Source organism: Balaenoptera borealis, assembly GCF_965194805.1.
Source record: "Balaenoptera borealis genome assembly, chromosome: 18".
Lineage (NCBI taxonomy): Eukaryota > Metazoa > Chordata > Mammalia > Artiodactyla > Balaenopteridae > Balaenoptera > Balaenoptera borealis.
This window is the reverse complement of record NC_138877.1, coordinates 6,408,326-6,431,335: the sequence shown is the minus strand read 5'-3', so window position 1 is coordinate 6,431,335 and position 23,010 is coordinate 6,408,326. Positions and strand designations below refer to the sequence as shown.

Here is a 23,010-nt window from a genome sequence, read left to right as displayed (position 1 = left end):
CCAAAATAAACATAGTTATTGTTGTCTTATAATTAAAAAAAAAAAACTCAAGGAGTAATGCATAAACAAAGATGAGAATACATTTGACTAAAGTGATAAAGAGAAGAAACGTGACTATACACAGAGTCCCAAAGCCGTATCTGCTTTGGGAAAGGTGATGGTTAAGAAGGCGGGAGAGGGGAGGTGGTCCCTCAAATCCCGAGGTGTGGCTGGGCTGACACCCCACAAGTGACACTGCCCTCTCCTCTGTGAGCTCCGGGGACTCTGGGGACATTTGCAACTGTGGCCTCTCTCCCTCTCACTGGTTGTCCCTCAGAGCTTCAAAGAAAGTATACCTACACCTTGTTAAGCTGTATTAAAACCTAATCATGCTTTTCCTTTTCTCCATTTTCTCTTTTTTCCCCCCTTTTCTGTCTTTTCTCAATTCTTCCATTCTTTCTCTCTCTTTAACAACCAAGAGGTCACCAAACACAAAGCCTTTTAAACTGTTCTATTATGTGATTCTCTCTAGTGTTATTCTAATTGGGTGAGATGAGGAATTACTAACTAGTTGTGAGTTGGTTTGCCTTGTGACTTGCTCCTGTCTTTGCTTTCTTATCAGGCTCTTAAAATCTAGAACCTTTAATTTGGTTCTTCTCCTGAACATACATTTGTAATTTTAAAAGATGTTTAGTCAACTGATGTTTATTTTTTTTTAATAGATCTTTACTGGAGTATAATTGCTTCACAACACTGTGTTAGTTTCTGTTGTACACCAAAGTGAATCAACCATATGCATACATATGTCGCCATATCCCCTCCCTCTTGCGTCTCCCTCCCATCCTCCCTATCCCACCCCTCTAGGTCATCGCAAAGCACCAAAGTCTGTCACACAGAGTGAAGTAAGTCAGAGAGAGAAAAACAAATACCATATGCTAACCCATATATATGGAATCTAAAAAAAAAAAAAAAAAATGGTACTGACATTTATTTTTTAATTGCAGCTGTAAAGGAGAAAGTCCAGCTGTCATTACAAAGGAGGCAAGTGTACTCCATGAGTTATTTGGAACAGACATAAGGTGCTGTGCAAGAAATGAGCTGGGCAGGGAATGTACGAAACTCTTCACTATTGGTAAGACCGTAGTATCATGTCGTTCTGTTTTCAGTGACTGTTCCTTAGAGATGAGCTGGGACTAATCATCACCCCTTAGGTCCTTACTCAATTTCAAAAACTCTATAGCTCCTTCAGGCCATTTCCAGTGTAATATTTAGATTTCTGTGAGTGCTCATTTCTTCATAAGAGCCTTGTCAGTCTCTGAAAGACTCTTTTATTTTGAGATGGTTGGTAACATTTGAGATGCCGTCAAAATCTTTGTTCTGCAGAATGTTCAGGATATGTTTTGTGATGAGGAAAAAAAATCACATTTTTTCTTACCCGGGGTGTTTTCATCTTCTAGATCTAAACCAAACTCCTCAGACCACACCGCCACAATTATTTCTTAAAGTAGGGGAACCCTTATGGATAAGGTGCAAAGCTGTTCATGTAAACCACGGATTCGGGCTCAGCTGGGAATTAGAGAATAAAACACTGGAAGAGGTGAGAGGATGAGCTTGCATCCTGAAAATGCAGAAAAATGAACCAAGAGTCCAGGTGGAAATCACTCCATTCAAACTCTGTTTTATTAAAATCTAGGGCAGCTACTTTGAGATGAGTACCTATTCCACAAACAGAACTATGATACGGATTCTGTTTGCTTTTGTATCATCAGTGGGAAGAAACGACACTGGCTATTACACTTGTTCCTCTTCAGAACATCCCAGTAAATCAGCTTTGGTCACCATCCTAGGTAATGCGGGCTGCGCACGTAACCTGTACTCATGTTTTTAGTTGTTTTAGTGTGGAATGTAGGGTAGGTACTGCAAATTCTGCTTTCAGTATAATGTTAGTATCAAAAAGCTGAGAAAGAAACTGAATTAGGGGAGTTTTGTAAGTACAAGCTGCCCCTTCCTTTCCTTTTCTGGTTAAACCAAGCCCGCTTGAATGCCACTGTCTTGGCAGGCAGCACGTTGTAATGTGACCCTCTGTTTGTGGATTTTTGTCTTCCAGTAGGCTGGAAGTTTCCTAAGGACAGGAATAATCCCTTCTATCCTATAGTCCCAGACCTGGCAGAGGACCAGACCCAAACTCGACCCTTATTAAGCACTTGTTCTAAGAACTACCTGAGAACTGCCTCTCAAGGGTAGAGAGCAATGGCTGAGAGGGTGGGACACGCACTTAGATGCATGGAAGTTTGGGTGGGCTCTGCAGGATCTGACAGTAATCACGCTTTACGTAATCTCGGAGTAGGTGGCAGCCTTCAGCCATCATGAAAATGCTAAGAAATGAAGGGATTCTCTTATTAAACTAATAAGGAAGTGTTCCGTAGGGAAACCTTGTGAATATCTCTGGCTAGACTATTCTGTTTGTGACCTGAGATTATTTTACGTGGGATGTGTCACAAGGGGGCCGTTCTGGCTGAGGACACGGATTGTCAGTGGGTCCCTCTGTGTCCATGGTTGGCCAGGCTGGGGGAAGCCCTTCAACCCCTTGAACTTGTCAGTAAAATCTATAGGTTTATTTATACATTTCTTTGGGAAGAGTGTCAATTATTTGCAGCCAATTCTGAGAGGACTCAGAAGGTGACATGCTCAGGCTTATTAATGGAGACAGGACTCCTGCGTTTCTTGTTAAACTATCAAATCTGAGTTTTCTTGCATAAAACTGATGAATAAAAATTTATTTATCCTCTCAATATATTTCCTCCATATGAATCTCATTATCTAACTTATAAATGCATTTTTTTTAACAGAAAAGGGATTTATAAACGCTTCCAAATCAAGTGAAGATTATGAAATTGACCAGTATGAAGAGTTTTGTTTTTCTGTCAGGTTTAAAGCATACCCACAAATCAGATGTACGTGGAGCTTCTCTCGAAAATCATTTCCTTGTGAGCAAAGTGGCCTGGATGACGGGTACAGGTGAGCAAACTCAGCCCGGGACACATCACCATTCTCAGCACAACCCTTCTGGCTGCCCTCGAGAAGAGCCATTTTGTATTATAAGTTTATGTGCTGTGAGGTTGACATTGAAGACGAGAAAGCAAACAGCAGATGTGAGGACACAGTAACAACTCTTTAATCAGTTCAGATAGTGTAACCCACCGCACGAAAAATGGAAAGAATCATATCATTTGAGTCTGGCATTTTCTGAGTCACCGGATTGTTACTTCCTATTTGAGGGTACATGCTATTGGTACACAGAGTCTCTCCCAGCCTGTTTGCAGATGATTGAGGAAGTAAAACCCCTTAAAAACAGGAAAACACTACCTATAGGTATGTTGATTTAAGTTTTCAAAAATAAATGCAGAAATAGCCCAATGATAAATGCTGAAGGAAAATCTCATTTTCCTGGGGATCTGTCCAACTGCAGTCAAGTTTCTCTTTGGAAAACAAAAAAAAGAACTCTTTTTTGTTTTTTAATTGAAGTATAGTTAATTTACAATGTTGGGTTAGTTTCAAGTGTACAGCACAGTGATTCATTTATACATACATACATACATATATGTTCTTTTTCAGATTCTTTTCTATTATAGGTTATTACAAGATATTGAGTCCAGTTCCCTGTGCTATACAATAGGTCCTTGTTGTTTACCTATTTTACATATAGTAGTGTGTATATGTTAATCCCAAACTCCTAATTTATCTCTCTCCCCCCCAAAAACACAGCTCTTCCTTGTATTTCCTATGCCTATGATACCCCTTATCTCTTAAAACTAATCCTAGGTAACATGGTTTCAGGATAGACTATGAGCTGAGAGATACCTGTCCTCTCTCCAGCGAGTCAGTAGTCGAGAGTTAATCACTGATGCTCAGCAATGGGTCCATAAACCAACTGTATAGGAATCAGCTGGGTAAATGTTAAAAATGTGGATTCCTGGCTCCCATTCCAAACATGCTGAACTAAAATTGAGGCACAATCCCCAGATTCTGCATTTTTCTTTTTTTTTTTTTTTTGGCTGCACCACTTGGCATGCAGGATCTTAGTTCCCGGACCAGGGATTGAACCCACGCCCCCTGCCGTGGAGGCGTGGAGTCTTAACCACTGGACCGTCAGGGAAGTCCCCCCAGGTTCTGCATTTTTAATGAGAACCTCTGGTGATTCCCATCACAGGTCTGGATCTGTGCTGTGCAGTATAGTAGCCGGCAGCCACATATGGCTATTGGGAGCTTGAAATGCAGCTGGTCCCGATGGAGATGTTGTGTGGCTGTAACATGCACAGCAGATTCTGAAGACTTCGTATGACAAACAAAAAGTAAAATACCTCAATAATTTTTGTCTTGATTATATGTTAAAATGACAGTATTTTAGATATATTGAGTTAAATAAAATCTATTATTACCATTTACTCCTTTTTACTTTTTAGGTAGCTAATTGGAAACTTTAAAATTACATAAGTGGCTTGTTTATCTTCCTATTGGATAGCACAGGTCTAGGTGAAGAGTCAGAATAAGCTCTTTTCATCTTGATCCTTCCATTTGTTTCCTGATGACTGCGCTGTTCTATACCCCAAAGTGATTTGTAACTGATCCTTGTTTGCTTTTTTAAGAAGAGTTGTAACACAGGGTTTGCATGGCATCGTCTGCCCTCTCACCCAAACCTCCTAATGTTCGAAGCATTCATTTTTCAAGTAATTAAGAAAGCAGCCTTTGGACGGACACATAGTCCCCTAACTCTGGGGGTCTCAACAGCAGGCTGTTGACATCCTGGGCCGGGTAATTCTTCGTTCTGGGGGCCTCTCCTATGCATGATAGGATGTTTAGCAGCGTCCCTGGTCTCCACCCATTGGATGTCAGTAGCACCACTACCCCAAGTTGTGACAACCAGAAATATCTCCAGACATTGCTGAAGTCCCCTGGTGAGAAAAAATTGCCTGGGGTTGAGAACCACTGCCTTGGAGGGGTCACCCCATTGTCATAAGCCCTTATGCTGAACCATCAAACTTTTGAAGGTAGAAGGCAGGGAGTCAGCCCCTCTCCTGCTAGTTGAGTTGACTACCTGTGTTCAGGATGTCAGTGCTGCCACTTTCCCCATCCTTCTTTGTATTGTGACCCCATGTCAGAGAAGCTCTTAGTTCTACAGGATTCTCTTTTGAACCTGATTCAAAGAGATAGAGGATCAATTTAATTTAGTTCAACAAATATTCCTTTAATGTCTTCTTGATGGTCTCAGTGCCATAAGGGGCTACAAGCGTGAATAAGGTGATGTCTCCCCCCAACCCCCTCAAGTTATACAGGCACATTTAAGTGCCAGGGGCCACCTGGGAGGTCATTGCTACTTGTGCTGGTGACATCTGGCACAATTCTTAAGATTTGACAGACTCACTGATTAGAGGACCGTGTCTCTGATCTATGGGTGTTGGAGCAATCTAGTGGGCTAGTTAATCTGGTTTCACCCCATGACCACACTCTGCACCCCTGACCCCAAGCAGTTATCTTCTGGAGGTAGCTAAATGAATAAATCAGGGCAGATCCTGATTTCTATAGTGATGTGTACCTCTCATTCAAAGTTAACCTCTTTTTGTGTTGAATCCCACCAATGAGTTCATAACCTCCGCTGGGATAGGCGCTGTCATTTCTCTGTCTTTGTACCATGCCTCGTGCAGTCAACAGCTGTTTAGTAAATGAATGAATTCATCATCACCCCTAGAAAGCAACTTAAAGTGCATAGCCTGGGCCAAAGATGAGTCAGTGGCATACTCTTTGCACTGCAAGGACCATGACACTCACCACAACACCTAGTACGTGGCACTCACCACAACATCTATCACTCAGTGTTTATTTTATTTAAAAAGTTCTTGAAGAAGTACAGTATTAATTGGTGATAACAATACACTGGGTGTGATGGGCCACTTGCCAAGGTGGCAATGCCAAGGTGAGATGAAGCCTCCTTCATCATGAAAAAGATGCTCAAAATGTTGAATAAAAGATGAACTACAGGGGTGGGGGATGAATTGGGAGATTAGGATTGACGTATATACAATACTATGTATAAAATAGATAACTACTGAGAACCTCTGTGTGTATAGCACAGAGAAATCTACTCAATGCTCTGTGGTGACCTAAATGGGAAGGAAATCCAAAAAAGAGGGGATATATGTATATGTATAGCTGATTCACTTTGCTGTACAGCAGAAACTAACACAACATTGTAAAGCAACTATACTCCAATAAAAATTAATTAAAGAAAAAAAAAAGATGAACTACAAAAAAATTGAACACAAGTGCTCTAAATGTCACCTGCTCTCCACATGAGACTCTGTGTTGTGATAGGGGATGCAGACTAAATTCTAACCTGAGTTCTTTTCAATTTTTTATTATAAAAAGTTCCAAATTTACTAATAAACTCAAAGAATAGTACAGTGAGCATCCTTTACCCATCACTTAGGTTCAACAATTTAGTCAAACTGAATTTTGTTTATGAAGTACAGTATTTTCATCATGGGGCAAGAGAGGACTTTATAAGCAAAGTGACACCAGTTTTTATTTGTAACCGAAAGGTCTGTGTAATAACAGTACTACTGAAAAAGCTTTGGTGTGGTCAGAGCATGTGTGCCAGAAATCTTGCAGCTTCCCCACCTTCACAGCTTCGTTTCTCCAATTTACTTCCTCAAATATTACACCAAAGTTTATTAGGGCTTCCCTTTATGTGTTTACATTTTATGAAATTATAACTTTCCAGCAGTCCTGACAGCCTGGTCTTGGGAAAATGTTCTAGAATATTTCATCTTTTAGTTTGCCTAATTTTCTATCTCTGTAGACTTACTTATAAATAAATCTGCCTTAGCTTTTCCTAGTTTCATGGTTAACACACACACACACACACACACACACACACACACACACACACACACACACACAAACAACTTATTAGGATGTTATAATTATTTAAGTAATTTCTTCTGAAAGAGTCTCCTTAGGCATGCCCAATCCCTGTATTTTCTTTTTTCCCTGAAATATTTAATTTCCCAACTCTACCAAGTCGAAGTTCTGCCCACAACAGGCATTAACTGAGCACTTATTGGTACCAGTGGTGTGGTGGAGTCTGGGTTCTGGGTGGTGAGACATATTCCTTCTTAGGACAAAGAGAAAAGCAAGCTCTCAAGTCAATAAATGATATGTGATTACAGGAGTGTATTGAGCTTCTTTAGGAGGACTTTTTTGGTTCCCTGAAGGAGATGAGCCCTGAGTGTATACAGAAAGGAAGGAAAGACGTTTGGGGACCGTAAACAGCGGTAAATAGCGGAACCTCCAACCAAACACTGCCCCCTCAATTGTAAGGTACTAACCACATCATGAAGCCTCACTGAGACCAAAAGAAACTTCTTTGAGCCCTACCATGTGCCAATGTGCAAAGTCCTTTATACGGATTATCTCATTTGATCTCATCATCTCATTTTATTAAATATGGAAACAGGCTATGCTACTTGCTCCACACCTGGGGCGAAGTCAATACCTTTCATTCACTCTTATTTTCTGAAATTGCCTTTAAAAAAAATAGAAATAACACCCATAATTCCACCACGAGGAATTATATTTCAGACTTTGTAACCACCATGATAGAAACATATAAGTATAGGTTTTTGTACAAACAGGAAATTAATTGTGCCATTTGTCACCTGATTTTTCACTTTAAAAATATCATCTCTTGCTGTGTTAATAAGTACATTATTATTATTTATATTATCATGTTAATGGCTTACCTTATTTACATTACCACTTTTATGGTGACACAGTATTCCTCTTTTTAGAAAATCTTATTTTGACTAACTCCTGTTGATGGGCATTTACTTTAGTTTTTTTTTTTTCTTTGCATCTTTATTTTAATGTGATTTTCTCACTTAATGTATACCCCAGAGTAAAGGTTCTAAATGTCTTTTTTATTCAAAATGATTCCCGGACTTCATAAGCCTCATAGTAATGATGATCTAACACATTTATCGTGTTTACTAGGCACTGTTATAAGCAGTTTATACAAAACCGCTTTAATAAAAACTCAACAAAAACTTCTCCTCTAACAACCATATAAGGTAGATACTATCTTCGTCTTACAGATGAGGAAACAAGCACAGAGAGACTCAGTGACTTGCCCACAGTCACACCACCGGGCAATGGCAGAGTTGCCTGCAAAGCCTGTGTTTTTTAACCATTACTCTGGTACTGCCTTTTGACACCAGCTCATTTCAAAAGTGTGAGATTCTCATACCTAGTGTGTAAGAAAACAGAAGAGCAGGCATGTGCTTTGGTTATTTAAAAAGAAAAGTGTGCCGCCTTATGAGATGTGCTGTGCTATTGGGTTTTTAATGATTATGTAATACTTCCCCAGGCTTGTGGGCTCCCCTGAAATAAAATACAAATGAGCATGGTATTAAGTAGATTGATATAAAGTCATCAGCACCTCTCCTGCCCCCTGCCCGGCTTTCTTTGTTTAACTCTGGACAGAAATGTGTGCAGACTGGGTTCAACTTCAGCCAGGCTGTACCCCTCCATGTCCTGCAGTCTGAGGGGGCAGGATCTGCTGATGGGGGTCTCCCAGTGCCGGGTAAAGTCACTCACTCCTGCCAGCCCCTCACTCTCCAGTTTCAGAAGCTCTCAGCTTCCCCAGTCTGTGCTTTATTACGCCCTGTTTTCTGGTTTGACTTTTATCATCTCTTGCTCTTTGAATAAAGCATTTTTTATAGTGAAGTTACTCCCTGAGGTCCCTGGAAAGACCTGCCCCTTTTCAACTCCCCAGCTCTGGGTGCTAAATGGAAAAGAAAAATCACCTGCATTTTGCTTGTAACAGAGGAGAAATCCCTTCTCATAGTTGTAATGAGAATACATCTTCTTAGTCACCAAAGATATTTCACTGTGAACTCCAGTTTCCTGATCTCCCATCTCATGGCCGCTGGCCATTTTCAGAAAAACCCCAGGGAAAAAGGAAGTTTGAAACTCCCTGGCATTAATCGGTTAGTCCCCTTGGAATTTCCAGGGGAGGGTCGGCGATGCAGTTGTTGCTTTTGCTGGGGTTAACTGCCATAAACAGGAAGACAGGCGGTTGAGAAGGACCTGGATATTCAATTTTGTGTTCAGGCTATTTCTGTGACCGATTTCCTACCTGGAAGAATGAGAATGTTTCAGATGCTCTCTTGTCTATCCCATGGCAAGTCATGCTCCATTCAGACAGCACAAAAGACTTGGGAGGGAAAACGTTTACAAAACAGATTGGTCTGCGTGATAATCAATAGTTGTATAGGTAATTTCTTTTTTTATGTTAATTTTTATTGGATTATAGTTGCTTTATAATGTTGTGTTAGTTTCTGCTGTACAGCAAAGTGAATCAGCTATATGTATACATATATCTCCTCTTTTTTTTGATTTCCTTCCCATTTAGGTCACCACAGAGCATTGAGTAGAGTTCCCTGTGCTATACAATAGGTTCTCATTAGTTGGTAATTTCTTTATCAAATTGATTGGTGCTTTTGGCACGGTCCCTGCCTAGCACACTGGCTTCTTTTTTATCTCTTCTCTTCTTCCTTTTCAGGGTCTTTGGCTATTGTCTGGTGAGGATTACATTTTCCCTTTTAGAAGCTCACATCTTTCTCTTCTTGGACCACTTAAACTCTGCCTTCATAAAGTCTGGAAATCGCATGTACCTATACTTACTTTTCTCCCTAAAGTTATAATTTGTCTTTCCCGCAATCCTTCTGTCATTTCCACTTCACTAGCCGTTTCCTTCTCGTCCAGAAGTAGGTCAGCATAAGAAATTCCCCTTTCTGCTTCTTCAGCCTTCTTGTTAACAAGGCAAACAAAAAGCTTCTTCAGTGCTCACTTGATAGGAAATGAAATCTCCCATCACTATACACAGTCAGAATTACCTTTAAGCTTCCGAATTAAGGATGCAGAACATTGGTGTCAAATAAACCTGGGCTCAAAATCTTCTCTATCAATTGCTAGGTGTGTGGTTTGACTCTTAGGAATCAGCTGGGATTCTGTTCTCTCCTTCCTCTTCACGTCCAATCCAGCACCTGCTGTTTCTTTTTGTTCTGGTGCCTCTGGGGTTGGTTCTTTCCTCTCCCTTCCCATTTTCCCTGCCTTAGACAACACTCATCTTTTCACACTCTGAACTCTCAAATCTGAACTTTTACTTCTCCTCTCCTAAGATTTCCCACATTATACCTTAACTGCTCATTACTTGTCTGCCTTCGCCACCAAACTGTAAATTCTGTGAGAACAAGAAACCTAGTTTTGTTAACTCACTGTTGTATTCCCAATTCCTCCCACAAATAGCCTCTACCATTGACAGGAGAAAGAATGAGTGAATTCATGGATGAATGAATGACTTCCTAGGTTACTTCTACAGCTACCTCCAGACTTCCCCCCAATAAACTTTCCTGCTGCCATCACTCTAAACTAAAATACTGTTCAGAACATTCCTCTCTTGCTCAGGAATCCACAACATCTCCTCCCTGCTCTCTCCATCAGGTCAAAATAATTAGGCTTGTTTTCCAAGGTCCCAGATCAGTTGGCCTCACCCTGCCCATTTAGCCCTCTGTTCTGCTACATCCCACCCTGCACCTCTGCTCTAGCCAAGAAGCCTCCCCGTTTCTCTCCTTGTGGCCTTATGAGTTCCTGTCTCATGGCTTAAATCATGCCGTTGCCCCCTGCTTGGATGTCTTTTCTTTACTCTCTCATGAAAACCAACTCACCTCTAAAGACCTCGCTCAATTCCTGCTTCTATGAAGCCCTCTGAACTTTTCTCACGACACCGGCCTCTGCCTTCTTTGATCTTCTACAGGCCTTCAGTTTGATGCTTTCACTCTTGCACATAGGCACGTTTTGTCCACCCACCTGGATTATGGTATCTCTGAGGACCGGAGCCGTATTCACAGGTCTTCTGCATCCTACATAGTTCCTCCTGTTCACATTTCCTACGTATACATACTTTTTCTTTCCTTTTTTACTTCAAGTAGGCTATATAGAGGTGGCCTAATTCAGTATCTTCTGAACAAGGCTTAGATTTTCTCATTCTAAGGGAAATTTTTTTTCTATTTCTTCAATGCATGAAGGCACATTCAACAGCTCCTTGCTTCCCTACCTCTCCTATAATATCCACCATCCCGTATACCTGCTAAGCTTGGTGGATGATCCCCAATACTATATACCTGGTAGGCTTGGTGGATGATCCCCAATACCATATACCTGGTGGGCTTGGTGGATGACTAGAGCCTGCTGAGGCCACTCACAGACATCTGTACTCAGTGGATTTGAGCCCTCATCACTGTCAATCGCTATGTAAGTCAAGGGTTGGTCATAGGTCCTGCCTTGGACCAACATCAGAGAGCTACCCTTTCAGGAACCTGGGGGGGTCCGTGGGCTCCGCCACCTACCAAGGTTCTTCCATATTTCCAGGAAGTCACACTAGTCTGGAGTGTATGTAACAGTAGGGGCCGGAAGCTTCTTGTCTCTCTTAGCAGCTCCAGCCTAGATCAGTGCTTCTCAACCTTTAATGTGCATGTGAATTCCACGGAGATCATCTTAAAAATGCAGACTCTGAGTCAGTAGGTTTGGGGTGGGGCCTGAGATTTTGTATTTCTAGCAAGCTCCTAGATAATACCAAGGCTGATGCTGCCTGTTTGTGGACCACACTTTGAGTAGGAAGAGCATCTGGGCACCTCCCTGTCCACTGAACTTGAGAGAAGTGAGTGTCTTCAGGAAGACTTACTCCCATGCACACCGTTATTCATTTCAACATCTCCTCAAAGAATCTGGCTAAGTCTGTCTTTAATTCTTTTTCCAACAGCATATCTAAGTTTTGCAACCATAAACACCAGCCAGGACAATATATCTTCCATGCAGAAAATGATGACGCCCAGTTCACAAAAACGTTCACATTGAATATAAGAAGTAAGTGAAACTGTCAAGAAACTGTATTTTATGCTTGTAACTCCTTAATAATGTATTAACTCGGATCAGAAAGAGATAAGCCATGGCTTAGGGAAGGAATGCTACAGAAGTGTTTTGACGTGCTGAAGTGTTTTGAAATTGCACTTTCGTATCTACTGGCTTGTTGATATGCAGATCTCTTTCTGGGCTCATCCTTTGAAGCTAAGATGCTGATTCCATATCCTCTCTGAAGGTGCTTTACTGTGTGAATTTATTGATTTTAGTACTTTGAAAGGTCCTGTTAAGGAAAGGCCAAGAGTCATACTACCTGCCATTTAGTTGTTTTAATAATCTTTGTTTCTCTGGTCCATGAAAAGATGAGAGTGCATTTCGCTGGACTTTTTGCAGGTGCTTCTCCTGAAGCTAAGACTCATTTTAGGATGTTCCGGAGATAGAGGTCTACACCTGAGTTCTCTCCAGGAGGGGTCTAGCGGTGGAAAAGGGGGTGATCCCCAGAGAAGTTTAGGGCCGCCTGCACAAAAGGTGACACAAGGGGAAAGAGGGCCCCCTCTTTGAGTCACCCAGCATGAGACACACTCCCAGGAGCACGAACTGCGTAGAGTACGTGAGCAGCCTATATGAAGCTGACTTTGAAACACTTTCTGTAAAGCACTGTACTTCATGAGCTTGATTTCCCTGTTGTTTTCTACAGGGAAACCTCAAGTGCTCGCCGAGGCATCGGCAAGTCAGGCTTCTTGCTCCTCTGATGGGTACCCGTTACCGTCTTGGACCTGGAAGAAGTGTTCAGACAAGTCTCCCAAGTAATGAAGACACTGGCCCCTCTTGTGTTAGAAGAACATAAAACTCTCTCTGACATGTTGACTGTTTCTCATGAATTCAGTTTAAGAAGAAACGATGAAGCATTTAAAATGCTTACCTTCTGAGTCGACCATAATTCTAAACGGTCATAGATCGTTTCTGATAATCTTTAATAGATGTGTCTCTTGTAGACCCCACCAGAGAAACCCTCACTTCCAATCCGACGATAGCCCCGCCCGTCTAAATTCTCTGTCTGCTGTTTCTTTTCAGCTGCACAGAAGAGATCACAGAAGGAATTTGGAATAAAAAGGCCAACAGAAAAGTATTTGGACAGTGGATATCGAGCAGCACCCTGAACATGAGCGAGGCCGTCAAAGGGTTCCTGGTGAAGTGCTGTGCATACAATTCCCTCGGCACCTCTTGTGAAACAATCCTTCTAAACTCACCAGGTAGACAGCAGTTGCTATTGTAACACACCACCTTCAGGAATTCCCTACTAGAAGTTAGTCCCTGTCGTTCGCTTTTATTTGGGGAGTTTTACAAGAGTGTGTAGGTTCAGTGTGTGAGACGAGAAGGCTTTTTGAGTCAGGCGAGAATCCCCACTGAACACACATGTTTTGTAGTTCAAGGGCAGAGTGACTTCTACTGACATTATTGGGACTCATGTATTCAAGTGATGTGGGTAGAACCATAAGCTCCCAGTATAATGGACATCTACCAAGAAATCCAGCTCTAGGGAAACAGATTTAGTAATTTGGAGTCTCTACCACTTTCCATTTTGGCCTTTAGCTTGCCGTTTTATCATTTTTGGTTTGATATTTAGATCCCTCCTAAATTAAGCAATTCTGAAACCTGACCACCTACACTAATGGTTCAAAATCACCAGCATCCCCAAACTAACTTCCCCACATTCGTATGACAGCTTCATAGTGGGAACACAAATTTCTTTTTTTTTTTTAATTGAGGTATAGTTGATTTACAATGTTGTGTTAGTTTCTGATGTACAGCAAAGTGATGCAGTTTTATATAAATATATATATATATTCTTTTTCAGATTCTTTTCCATTATAGTTTATTACAAAATATTGAATATAGTTCCCTGTGCTATACAGTAGGACTCTGTCGTTTATCTAGTTTATATATAATAGACGAACATCTTTTTTTATCTGACTTTCACATCCTGTGGGTTTAAATAGATGTAATTCTTAAAACCCCTAGTAAATGATTTTTTAAATTGGGTTCAGAATCATTTAAAATTTTCTGGGAAGGAATCATTCTTTATATGAACATGGCCTGATTTTCTGTGGGGATAGCGTATTAGTAGAGGGCTTGTAGGTTCCTCAGACAGGATGTGAGACACTGTAACGAGCTTTCTGCTACAGTATCCACCAGGAATTCTCATCCACTGCTCCTTGATGCTCTTCCCTTGCAGGCCCCTTCCCTTTCATCCAGGACAACATCTCATTCTATGCAACAATTGGCCTCTGTCTTCCCTTTATTGCCGTTTTAACCATGCTAATTTGTCACAAGTACAAAAAGGTAAAAGCAAAGGTAAAACGTCATCATTGTGTCCCATTTCTGAAGAACTCTCTATGGCTAATCGACTCATTATTTCATCTCTGAAGCAATTTCGGTACGAAAGCCAGCTACAGATGGTGCAGGTGACCGGCTCTCTGGATAATGAGTACTTCTACATTGATTTCAGAGAATACGAATATGATCTCAAATGGGAGTTTCCAAGAGAAAATTTAGAATTTGGTAAGAATCAGATGTTCCAAATGTTTCTGTCGAGCTTCCTTCTTGTTGGAAAATCTTCAACATGCACTCACTCACCATGTGTCTTGCAGGGAAGGTCCTGGGATCGGGTGCTTTTGGGAAAGTGATGAATGCAACCGCCTATGGAATCAGTAAGACAGGGGTCTCAATCCAGGTCGCAGTCAAAATGCTGAAAGGTACTGGTTACATCGATCAATAGCCACAGAGACGCACAAAGAGGGGAGGTGCCGCCTCCCACCTCCTCTTTTCCATCATTGCTATGGTTACTGCTTGCCATCCTTCAAAGCTAAAAAGGGAGTGAGTTGGGGTGGGTGTCAACCAAGTCGTGAATATAAAATACAAGTCGTGAACACAAAACTCCACCTCTTCTTCCTCTTCTCTCTTTGTTTATGTTTTTTCAGCCTCAATATTTGGGGATACCATTGCTACAGGCAGCTGTGTGTCTTACATTTCGACACAGACTCTGGGTAGAAGAGGGAATTGGCGCCTTCTGTATCACTTCCCACTCATTTCTCATCTGCTGCCGCCTGGCTCTCCCTAACCTCCTCCCCTTAGTATCAATCACTTAGCAAGAGCGCCCCCAGCTGGCTTTGGCTAAGCGATCAGTGACGACCACCTCCACCATCACCATGAACCAAGTCTGTCTAATGGGCATTACTTGAATTTTTAGCATAAATTGGCACGATTGGCTGTTCCCTCCATCTTTTTTTTTTTTTTAACATCGTTATTGAAGTATAATTGCCTTACAATGGTGTGTTAGCTTCTGCTTTATAACAAAGTGAATCAGTTATACATATACAATATGTTCCCATTTCTCTTCCCTCTTGCATCTCCCTCCCTCCCACCCTCCCCATCCCACCCCTCTAGGTGGTCACAAAGCACCGAGCTGATCTCCCTGTGCTATGCGGCTGCTTCCCACTAGCTATCTATTTTACATTTGGTAGTGTATATATGTCCATGATCCCTCCATCTTTATTGTGCTTTCTTCCTTTGGTTTCCATGTCACCATATTCTTCTGGTTTCCTCCTACCCCTCTGACTGCTTCACAGTCCTTTGCTGGCCTCTCATCTTCTCACCCAGCGGAGTTCCTGAAGGCTTGCTCCGGGGCCCCCTTCCCTTTTCACTCCGCATGCTCATGGGCTGTCTCAGCTTACCCGTGACCTCATCCCATGTACCAGTTGTTCTCACGATTGCACCTCCCTTCTGAGCTTCAGGTTATGTCCAAGTGCTTGGACGTCTCCAGAGTCCCTTGAATTCAGCTTATTCACATTGGTCTCCTCCAGCCCTGGCTTTCTGTCAGCCCTCCCTCTCTCACTGATTGGTTGCGAGTACCACTGACTGGCCATGTGCCACCCAGGCCGGCCAACCAGAAACCTAGGACTGACTCATCCTTGAAACCATCCTCATTCTAATTCCCTGTAGGCTGTTCCTGTCAGGCTTCCTGCCTGGTGCCTCTTGAGTTCATCCTCTTTTCTCTTAACCTCTGTTACTACCACCCAGCCCAAGTCTACCCCTTCCGCATGGATGCACTAGCCTTCCAAGCAACTACCCTATATGCGCTCTTACCTCCTTTTGGATTCTGAAGCCCAGGTGATGGTTATGAAATGCAAAGCAGAGCATATAATTTTCCTACTTAACCTTTCCAGTTGCTTTTGATTTCTCTTGAACAGTCCACACAGCCCAGCACGACATGGCTGCAGCTCGCCTCTCCCCTCTCACCCCAGCGCTGCAGCACAGCCGGCTCTCAGTTCCTCTGCAGCACAGGGCTCCCTCCCACCTCAGGGCCTTTGCACAGGTCATCCTTCTGCTTCTGCTTCCCCTTTCACGTCTTTATCGCCTGCTCCTCCTGTAGATCTCAGCTCAAATACCACTTGCTCAGGGAAGCCTTCTCTCACGCCACAGATGAGCTCAAGTTCCTTGCTAGATCCTATATCCCAGCTCTCTGTGGGGTTTTTTCCCCCATAAAGTTGATCACAACTATAATTACATATTTGTTTAATTATTTAACTAATGTCTTAGCTGCCTCAGTAGTCTGTAAGCCTCATGAGGGTGGGTCTGTATGTTTTGCTATGCTGTCCTCTTTCTTGATCTTGGCCCATCCTGTTTTCAGGATGGCGTGTTCTTCCTCACCCTTCCCACTGTGAATTCACCTGGTTAACTCCTAGTTTCCCTCAGGTCTCAGCATAGACATTTGGTGTCCCCTTCCCCACCCTCCCTAAGGCTGGGTTAGGTGTCCCTCTTCTGTGGGAAAACACCCCTACTTTCATTTGCCATGTGGCATTTATTTTATATTTGTATTTATTTTTTATTGAAGTATAGTTGATTTACAATGTTGTATTAGTTTCTGCTTACAGCAAAGTGATTCAATTATACATATGTATACATTCTTTTTTATATTCTTTTCCATTATGGTTTATCACAGGATATTGATTATAGTTCCCTGTGCTATATAGTAGGACCTTGTTGTGTTTCCATTCTATATATAATAGTTTGCATCTGCTAATCCCAAACTCCCAATCCATCCTTCCCCCACCCCCCTCCCTCCTGACAACTATAAGTCTGTTCTTTATGTCTGTGAGTCTGTTTCTGTTTCATAGATAGGTTTATTTGTGCCATGTGGCATTTATGACACTATATTGTAATTGTTCATTTACCTGTCTCCCCTTTCAAGGAGGCTCGAAGCTCCAGGAAGACAGGGGCTGTGTCTTTCTATCATTTATTCCCCCAAGGCCTGGCACATTGCCTCCTACACAGTAGGCATTCAATAAATAATTGTCGAATGAATGAATGAATGAAAGTCAGGTAGTGGTATATGAAAGTGCTTTGAAAGAGTTAAGCACACTGTAAAAATATATTCTTTTGGTCATGAGGAACAAGACATGGACAACTGAAAGCCACGAATCCCTATAAAACATGAGGCAGTGGAAAACCTGAGGTACAGTGGGTCCCAGTGCACACAGTGAAGGATGTCACTCCCAGGCCAAGAAGCTGGAAATCAGGATGCCCCTGAGAGCTCACACAAGTCAAAACAGATGACATCAAAGCTCTGGGAAAGCCACATAAAGGCTACATGTCTTCCAGGACAAAATAACGACACCTGGAAATAGCTAATCAAATCTGCATTGAATGTAAAGAAAAGTTACTCTATCTGTAAGAAAGAATATGTTAACAGAGGTGGGGTGCCTGGAGAGGGAGGCCCAGAGACACTGCCCTTGCCTCTAGGGCTCCAGCACCCTCCCGGGCAGGGGTGTCCTGACCACCTGGGCACATTGGCCTCAATGACAGGAGACCTTTGAGTTCACCAATAAGTACCTCCATGCTATACTTCTAAGCGAGATGATGAATACAATTTGCCAAGCTCTCTAGACTTACTCCAGGCAGAGTAAGTGGATACATTCTAGCCTACCCAGCAGTTCTGTTCCTCATGATCAATTAGGGAGTCTCTTGAGAACTTGGTCAGTGGGAATTGGTCTTCTTTGACCTTCTCACCATTGGATCCACTGACAAATTTAAGATTCTAGACCTGAGGGTCACAGGCTGGAACCAACCACCCTCGCTGACATTCCCATCTTGTCACTCTATGACTTCAACAAATAAAAGTGTCAAAAAAAAAAAAAAAAGAAAAGTATGTTTCTCCCTTCAGCATATTTATTAACTTCAACTGTGGAGGAAAATCATGTATTATTATTATTTTGTTTTATTTTATTTTTTAAGGGTCAATTATAAAGATTTTTATTTTGTAGGTAGAGGAAAGTCCAGTAGAAAGGCACATTATTTGGTTCAACTTTCATGCTACAATCTTTGAAATTCCGCCTTAAAACATAGGGTATTATTATTCAGAATGTATGTATTATTGTATGTATTTTTAAACTTTTATGCAAATCTACTCTGAACTGAGGACAATTTTAGTTTATTGAATAACCTAAAATACCTAATTTACTTCCGTTTTACATTTGTAATGCCCTGCCATTGACAGAAAAAGCAGACAGCTCGGAAAGAGAGGCGCTCATGTCTGAACTCAAAATGATGACCCACCTAGGCAGCCACGAGAATATTGTGAATCTGCTGGGGGCGTGCACCCTGTCAGGTAACCAGTTCCCACTAAGAACACCTAATCGAAAACGTTTTAGCCTGAAGACAAAAAGGGCGTTTGTTCTCGTGTTCCTCTCCTTCTCTCAGTCACAGGGTGGGCCCCCAAACCCAAGTGGGATTGGACACACCTCACCCTCGAGTCAGATGGCTCAGTGTAGACCACGCCTGTCTTCATCGCGATGAGCCACATATTCTAACCTACTTAAAGGGACTTCCCTGGTGGTTCAGCGGTTAGGATTCTGGGCTTTCACTGCCTTGGCCCAGGTTCAATCCCTGGTCGGGGAACTAAGATCCTGCAAGTCGCATGGCACAGCCAAAAAAAAAAAAAAAAAAAAACCACAATAATAATAACGCTGCAAGTACATTTTGTGGTCTCTCTCTGCCTGCTCGGAGGGTGCTTCTCCCTGGCTGTGGAGCTGGCCCAGATGCAGTGCTGAGCTGCACCGCTTGGCCGTGGCCCTAACTGAGCTGCTTCAAGTAAGACGTAGCCAACGAGGGGTTTCAAACTCTATTCTCCCAGAATCCAACGGAGCATGTGCTCTGATTCTCTCGCTTCTGCCTAGAAGTACCCGAACCCTGTGCCCAAGGGTCATTCCTTCTGGGACAGCCAGCCGGGCACTGGGACAGAGAAATAAAGAGGAAATGGATGTAAGAGGTGCCTAGGGATGTATTTCTCCCTCCTCGGCTAAACCGCAAATCAGCTTATATTTACCAAGTGCTCACAACGCAGTCAACATTTTATTCCCAGTTGCAAACTGGAGAATTTAGGTGGCCAGTGGTTCTTGGTGAGGCCACATGGGCCAAAGTGGAAGGCAACAAGAGACAGCTTTCCAAGGAGTTTGAGCAAAAAACTGAAATTGAATTTAAAGTCCAAGAAGAGATAGGTTCAGAGAGAGTTGTACTCTCCCCAAGTCAGGGGAGAAGGGAGTTCTCATAGAGTATGGTCTCTGCTACACAGATGTCTGAAAAAAATTATTTGGTGTCTGTATACCTAAGATTAAAACTGTCACTATTTCAGGACCAATTTACTTGATTTTTGAATATTGTTGCTATGGCGACCTTCTCAACTATCTAAGAAGTAAAAGAGAAAAATTTCATAGGACATGGACGGAGATTTTCAAGGAACATAATTTCAGTTTTTATCCCACTTTCCAATCACCTCCTAATTCCAGGTAAGAGACTGGGTCACAGTTTCATAATAATACATTACAGAACAGACAAAGTATGATGGTTAAACACACCCCACTGGCCAGTTTCTAAAGGCCGTCATCCAGCATTTTGTGTGGTCTGTGGGTTCTAAGACCTAGAAAGGTCTCTTATCTTTGTTATAGTTTCTCTGTTGATTTGAACAATGAGGCTTTCCCTTTCCTATAGTACAGGTACTGTAGCTGAACCAATTCTGTCCACCGGTGCCTAATCACATCCTAGACATATATTCAGTTTTAGGAAAGGTGCATTATTCAATATGTCAGGCCTCCTGGCTGACACATGGGTATCGGTAGAAAGAATGAACCCCTTTCCCAAAGCCCTTGATGTATTCATAGAAAGTAGTGCAGGTCCTGGGAGTATTGCCCAAAAGAGCTCTAAACTCATAAATCGGATTTTTAAAAACTAGGATGGATTGATTGACATAATGATGGGGACAAAATAAAGTAGTGGTAACATTTGTCTCTATGCTCTGCCTTGTATATTCTGCCATCTGTGGGATCCTGAGTGATTCTCAGTCCCAAGAGGGCTGTAGGTTTGGTGGGACGCTCATCCTCATCTTTAGAAATTTCCTGCTAATTACCTGAACGTCATAGCTCGATAACATCCTTCTCTGAATGAATTCACAGGCACGCTGATAGAATGATTCCTCAATCCACGTGCAACCCTAGTTCCCTCCTACATGAAAGCTCTCCCTTTTTCTAAATGCGGATTTGTCAGAGACTGTTAGCTTTACTGAGGGACTTTTGGAGGATCCGTTTGAGATTCCTTGTTTTCTTAGCATGTAAGTTTCAGCTCACACCTCTGGCCTTCTAATGCTGAGACAGAGACCAGCATCTTAACACCAGGGACCCCATGGAAACCCCATGTGTGTCTTTGTGCAGCTGCCCTTAAATCATTTCACACCAAACTTCCCTTTTACACTCGTTTCTCAGTTCATATTCCCAAACTGAGAGGATTCCGTAATGTCATCCGAATTCTAGAACAGAGAATCCGTGTGTGACCGGGACTCCATGGTGAGTGACAACAATGATGGTCACTCAGTGCCTTTGATTCATTCCAGTCACTGGGTAGTAAACACACTGAAGCAATTACTTTTGGAATATTTGTGGTCTGAAAGCATTAAGCTATTTTCTAAAGATGTGGACATTGTAATTGGGGTAAACTATTATGCTGGAATAAACTGAATCATTGTCTGTATATAACGTATATAAAATTCCTCAGTGAAAAGTTCTACATTATACACAGTAAAAGAGATTTTCCTTATTACTGTTTATTAATTTCACAGGAAAAGGGAATGAGCTTTACAAAGGCCAACTTGGAAAAAAAAAAAAAAGGATGATGAAACACTAAAAGGTCTCTATAGAAGATCTATATTACATGGACCTTTATAGGGAAAGTCACACCCTTTATTAGCTTCGTGATTTCAGCAAATCATATTTATCTCACCCAGCCTAGTTTTTCTTTTATAAAATGTGACTTTGACACCCAGCTTGTAGGGTTGTGGGAAGGATTGAGTGAGGTCCTCTTTGAACCGTAAGATTCCATACAGATAACAGGGATCACTCTTATCCTTGTTCGACAGACAGGCTCAATTACACAGATGTGTTTAAGGTCCACACACACAAAAAGGACAAGTTGATGCCATGCTTTTAATTTAAAACCCCATTTATAATTGGAATTCATTTATTTGATGAATTGTATTTTTTCTAATAAAATGTCTACTCAGAAGAAGAACATAAACAATGAAATAACTTTTCTTTAGTAGTATGCCTGGTTCAAGAGAAGTCCAAATACACCCGGACTCAGATCCTGTCTCAGGGTTCAATGGGAATTCATTTCAATCCGAAGGTAATATTTTATTCTAAATAGTACCACTTCCAAATAGAAATGGATACAAGAGTTCTGTGTTAGCTATTTTTAAAAAGTGTGTAAATGCAAAAGCATGTTCATCTTTGCTAATGTCATCTATAGGCTTTATTAATGCATATTTGCTTTATAGCGTTTTTAAAAAATAAATTTATTTATGGCTGCATTGGGTCTTCGTTGCTACGACTGGGCTTTCTGTAGCTGCGGTGAGCGGGGGCTACTCTTCGTTGCGATGCACGGGCTTCTCACTGCGGTGGCTTCTCTTGTTGTGGAGCACGGGCTCTAGGCACGTGGGCTTCAGTAGTTGTGGCTCGTGGGCTCTAGAGCGCAGGCTCAGTAGTTGTGGCGCACGGGCTTAGTTGCTCCGTGGCATGTGGTATCTTCCCAGACCAGGGCTCAAACCTGTGTCCCCTGCATTGGCAGGCGGATTCTTAACCACTGCACCACCAGGGAAGTCCCAATGCATATTTACTTTAAAGGTAGTGAAAAGCCACCAATTTAGTAGTGTGAATTTTATGTCAATGTTTCTACTAACAAACACTGAGAGCTATTTTATTTGATCACGTTATTCTTTTTAAAAGTTGTAAATTGGGACTTTCCTGGCAGGTCAGTGGTTAAGAGTCTGCGCTTCCACTGCAGGGGGCATGGGTTCGATTCCTGGTTGGGGAACTAAGATCCCACAAGCCACACAGTGCGGCAAAAAAAAAAAAAGGATTAATTAGAAGAACATTAAGGACTTCCCTGGTGGCTCAGGGTTAAGAATCCGCCTACCAATGCAGGGGACACCGGTTCGATCCCTGGTCCGGGAAGATCCCACATGCCGCGGAGCAACTAAACCCGTGCGCCACAACTACTGAGCCTGCGCTCTAGAGCCCGGGCTCCGCAACAAGAGAAGCCACGATAGTGAGAGGCCCGCGCACCGCAACGAAGAGTAGCCCCCGCTCGCCACAACTGGAGAAAGCCCGTGCGCAGCAACGAAGACCCAACGCAGCCAAAAATAAATAAATTATTAAAAAAAGAAACTTTAGTGGTGTCACACACACAATGAGAAGTTTCATTCCCCTTTAAAAAAAAAAAAAGAACATTAAGTGCACAAACAGTTCATAAAATGTAGTAGATAATTGGTAATTCTTTTTCCAGTGTGACAAAACTACCTAGTGCAAAAGAAACCCCTGACTCATCCCCAGAGAGCTGGAGAATTCACTCCTCTAACCAAAGAGAATCTTTAGGTGATCCTTCCTGGGCTGCACAGTTCTCTGCATAAATAGGTTAGCCCTTGTGCCACCAGGAAGATGATGTAATAGCTCC

General features: G+C 42.1%; 1 protein-coding gene across 3 annotated transcripts in view; it reads left to right on the top strand.

Annotated features, from left to right (window-relative positions):
• The window catches only part of FLT3 (fms related receptor tyrosine kinase 3), a 75,837-nt gene that overhangs the window by 40,066 nt on the left and 12,761 nt on the right, over positions 1–23,010 (top strand). The window contains exons 6-18 of one of the 3 annotated variants that reach the window (XM_082365043.1): positions 984–1,111; positions 1,437–1,576; positions 1,673–1,826; positions 2,829–2,997; positions 11,858–11,961; positions 12,653–12,761; positions 13,030–13,208; positions 14,192–14,298; positions 14,385–14,517; positions 14,607–14,711; positions 18,512–18,622; positions 19,646–19,799; positions 21,602–21,684. In XM_082365043.1, the coding sequence (XP_082221169.1) occupies positions 984–1,111; positions 1,437–1,576; positions 1,673–1,826; positions 2,829–2,997; positions 11,858–11,961; positions 12,653–12,761; positions 13,030–13,208; positions 14,192–14,298; positions 14,385–14,517; positions 14,607–14,711; positions 18,512–18,622; positions 19,646–19,799; positions 21,602–21,684 (1,676 nt within the window). The remainder of the gene's footprint in view (positions 1–983; positions 1,112–1,436; positions 1,577–1,672; positions 1,827–2,828; positions 2,998–11,857; positions 11,962–12,652; positions 12,762–13,029; positions 13,209–14,191; positions 14,299–14,384; positions 14,518–14,606; positions 14,712–18,511; positions 18,623–19,645; positions 19,800–21,601; positions 21,685–23,010) is intronic. The other 2 variants (XM_082365044.1, XM_082365045.1) reach the window with 2 other exon arrangements.